At 62.2% G+C, this 1,789-nt stretch overlaps 1 protein-coding gene across 1 annotated transcript in view; it reads left to right on the forward strand.

Annotated features, from left to right (window-relative positions):
* Positions 1-529, forward strand: part of ZBTB17 (zinc finger and BTB domain containing 17) — a 9,932-nt gene extending 9,403 nt beyond the window's left edge. The window contains exon 17 of the mRNA XM_042022145.1: positions 149-529. Coding sequence (XP_041878079.1) covers positions 149-423 — 275 coding nt within the window. The 3' untranslated portion in view covers positions 424-529. The remainder of the gene's footprint in view (positions 1-148) is intronic.
* Positions 530-1,789: the final 1,260 nt, after the last annotated feature.

The following is a 1,789-nucleotide window of genomic DNA, read 5'->3' on the forward strand; positions in this document are numbered from 1 at the left end:
CCGGGAATACCGGGAATACCGGGAATACTGGGCTGGCTCCTCCCATCCCACCCCCCAGCACCTCCGGGAATACCGGGAATACCGGCGCGGGCGCGCAGCTCGCCCCCAGCGCCTCCCCCATTTTTGGGTGTGTGTTTCTCTCCCGCAGACCCCAACACGCAGATCCTTTACGCCTGCGACTCCTGCGGGGAGAAGTTCCTGGACGCCAGCAGCCTGGCGCAGCACGTGCGCATCCACACGGCCCAGGCGCTCGTCATGTTCCAGGCCGAGCCGGACTTTTACCAGCCCTACGGGGCCGCGGGCTGGCCGGCAGAGCAGGTCATCCCCGCCGGGGAGCTCCTGTTCCGGCCCCGCGACGGCCCCGCCGAGCCGGCCCCGGCCGCCGCCCCGGCCCCCCCGGCCGAGGGGCCGCCCCCCGAGTGACCCCGCCCCGCCCCGGCCCAGCCTTTATTTAAGAGACAGCTCGGAAATGGTGTAAAAAGTGTATTTCTGGAAGGAAAGAGATGGAATAAATTGCAGTATTTTGTAAGGGTTGGTGCTCGGGGAGGGGGGGACGCGCTGTGGATCCCCCAGGGGATGTTTTGGGGCGGTGGGGGGGATCGAAGTACTCCAGTCACTGATGAGAGTGTGAGGTGACAAAGGGGGGATAAATGAGATGATAAAGGGGAAAAAAATGTGCTTTAAGGTTTTCAGCCGCACCCAGAGCAGCGGATGGGGATTTTTGGGCCCAGGAAGACCCTCACCCACTGCCCCCCCACTGAGGGAGGGGTGGACAGAGGGGAGCTGCCCGTGTTTTGGGGTTAAAACAGAACAAAAGGTGCTGCTGGCTGGAGGTGGGGGGTGGGAGCCTGTCCTGCCCCACCCGGGGCACACCCACGAGGGACCCCCAGGCCCTGCAGCTGGGAAGGGGGGCTGGGGGTCCCGTGGGCTGCGTGTCCATCCCTGTCTGTCCCTGTCCCTGTCTCCCACCGGCTGTGGGCGAACCCGGGAGGGCACTGATGGCTCTGGCCTTGTCCCCCCCACTGCTGGAGCTGGGGGGCTGCAGGACCCCCAAAATGTGCCCCTGTCCGTGTGTCCAGCTGGACACTCATCCCCTGCTTTGTCCCCTCAGAGTCCCCCCAGCTCCCCAGGGCAGGGAGGCAAGGAGGACACACATGGACACAGCGACAGGGGCATGTCCAGCCAGGAGAGATGGACACACAGATGGCTGCAGGTCCAGCTGGACACATGGAAAGCTCCATGGATGGTTGGACAGTGGTAGAGACACATGGACAGGTGACCATCGGGCCGGACACACAGTTTGATGTCTAGTTGGACACCTGGACATGCTGTGTCCACCCATGTGCCCACCTGTGCCACCATCCATGTGTCCAGCTGTCCTCATCGCTGTTCCCCAGCCGGGGGGGGTTGGAGGATCCAGGACAGGCTGTGCTGTCCAGCTGGACACATGGACAGGGCTGTGGATGGTTGGACATTCAGCTGGATGAATGGACAGATGGATGGATGGACAGATGGATGGACACAGGGATGGTTGGACATGCAGACACAGGCAGGGACGTGTCCAGCTGGACACCTGGACAGCTCTATGGATGGACACATGGCTGGTTACATTCACAGCCAGAGGGACCATTGCACAGACAGCTGGACAGTTGCACATCCGGATGGACAGTTGGACATTGTACGTCCAACTGGACACACAGACATTGCACATGCAGCCAGCCAGACGGACACTGTACGTGCAGCTGGACAGATGGACACACTTTCCTTCACCCATGAGCATAAATGCCCC

Source organism: Corvus kubaryi, unplaced genomic scaffold (assembly GCF_017639235.1).
Source record: "Corvus kubaryi isolate FWS band 111438036 unplaced genomic scaffold, C.kubaryi_AGA036_p1.0 37189, whole genome shotgun sequence".
Classification (NCBI taxonomy): Eukaryota; Metazoa; Chordata; class Aves; order Passeriformes; family Corvidae; genus Corvus; species Corvus kubaryi.